This window comes from Aplysia californica, unplaced genomic scaffold (genome assembly GCF_000002075.1).
Source record: "Aplysia californica isolate F4 #8 unplaced genomic scaffold, AplCal3.0 scaffold00001, whole genome shotgun sequence".
Taxonomy (NCBI): domain Eukaryota; kingdom Metazoa; phylum Mollusca; class Gastropoda; order Aplysiida; family Aplysiidae; genus Aplysia; species Aplysia californica.
This window is the reverse complement of record NW_004797271.1, coordinates 4,607,904-4,609,823: the sequence shown is the minus strand read 5'-3', so window position 1 is coordinate 4,609,823 and position 1,920 is coordinate 4,607,904. Positions and strand designations below refer to the sequence as shown.

General features: G+C 43.1%; 1 protein-coding gene across 1 annotated transcript in view; it reads right to left on the bottom strand.

Annotated features, from left to right (window-relative positions):
• Positions 1-1,920, bottom strand: part of LOC101864344 (polypeptide N-acetylgalactosaminyltransferase 5-like) — a 74,035-nt gene that overhangs the window by 8,455 nt on the left and 63,660 nt on the right. The window contains exon 4 of the mRNA XM_013086454.2: positions 1,024-1,128. Within this exon, the coding sequence (XP_012941908.1) occupies positions 1,024-1,128 (105 nt within the window). The remainder of the gene's footprint in view (positions 1-1,023; positions 1,129-1,920) is intronic.

The window sequence follows — 1,920 nt, the reverse complement described above, 5'->3', positions numbered from 1 at the left end:
TAGAGAGAGAGAGAGAGAGAGAGAGAGAGAGAGAGAGAGAGAGAAGCTGAACCCTGTGAAGAATGCAGCGACGGCGATGAGGAGAGGACAGAGAGGTGAAGACGCTGATCAACAGAACAAAGATGTCACGCATACACAAAATCATTGCCCAGCACGCCAACACTGGGACAATCCACACACACAGATGGCTCGGCACAGAAATAAAACGACAAAGCCTGGAGGGTTATTCTTAGGCTCAGAAGAACGGATGAATACAAAAGGGTGTGTCTTTGGCTCAGCTGGTATCATGTGGGACTATGATGTGGGTGACCCTAGTTCGAATACCAACGGAGTATTTTGGAACTTGAATAGTTTTGGGATGTTTTCAAGATCTTCCAACCTCTCAGCAGAGTGCTGTCGGGGGTAGACACCAAATTTGGAAGTCCTAGCTTTTGATTAAAGACGTTAAAGAACCGTACCTAGAGTGAACCATAGAATAAACTTCATTTTCTCTCACAATTTGCGGGAAGAGCATAAACCGGAAAGAGTTTGAGAGGAGGCGTAGTTTGCGAGGTATGTACGGTAGACTGGACTAAGTCGTGCAGACATACAAAAGATGGTAAGAGTCATAAAAAACAGGGCTGCCTAACCAGATCAAGTAGCGCAGAGCACATGCAATAGAGTGATGGCTAATTAGACATTGTACAACACATATAGGCTAAAAGAGAGTTGGTTAAGCGCTGAACAAGACAGGGACAGTTCTTTTGGTTGAAAAGTGCACCAATATCACAACAATAAAAAAAGAAAAACATCGCTAGACCAATAAACCTTTTTATAGCCAGTGCCCATTTTTGCCAACTTAAGAGGCTAAATTGTCTTGCCACCCACCAACTGGTATTTCCAAGTGTAGCATTAAAAAACACCTGTCACTATCCAAATGATTCCCACCGCCCACCAAAATTACAAAACTCGCCCACTAGTGGGTGATATCATCCAGACTGGCACCCCATGCACTAGACGAAGTACATTAACCATTTACTGTACCTATAAGACGACTGCGAACTAGTCCCTCTCTTTTGGAGGTTCTTGTCAATAAAATCCGGGGATCGAGGTCTCTCAGCCTGTCGTCCAGCTCACTCTGTAGATCGTCTGAAAAGAAAAAAACAAGACACAACAATGTTAAATATGGGCGTTGCCCGATGTCGGGGATACGTGTTTAAAAGCACTTACGGCGTACGTTGAGGAATTTGTATTTACTGTTTCTGAATGTTTAACCTTGCACTACTCAGCGTGTGGTGCAATGATCAGGTTCTTCGCTTTGTCTTAAAGTAAAGAGATGTGATTTCCATTCTCCTGCGAGGAGGAAGGGGAGGGGGGATATTCTAAATCGAGTATCTCTGTCCTTCAGCTAAAGGTAGTATCTCAAACAGCCTGGGTGGGCCGTGGCAGTCAGGGTCAGAGTGGCCTTAAAAGTATTTAGATAGTGCCGATGGAGGCGTGAAATGTTGCAAAAAATCATGTCTCGGTGTTTAGAACATCTAGGGGAAACTCCTCTTCTTGCTTTCAGAAGATGCAGGGGTTATTTCTAGAGCAGTGGAATTCCCAGAAGACAGAAAACAAAAGAGACGAAAACTTGGGTCCTGAACTAGATGGGAGAAAGGGAGAACAGTAATGGGTCACAACCTATACGTTCTTATAGTAGGTCACAACGGTTTAACCATTACAATGAACAGTGACTAAGCTGGAGAAGCAGTAGGAGTTCATGCCAACAATATGGGAGTGGAATGAGAGAAAATATTTTCGGAATGTCTGTCAGTTTGAAAGACTATTCATATTGAACATTTTTATCCGCCATTTTCCCTATTATTGTTTTGTTATTATTTTTTGTTTGGGAGGGTTTGCTGTTATTGTAGTTGTAGTTATTGTTGTTGTTGCTGTTGC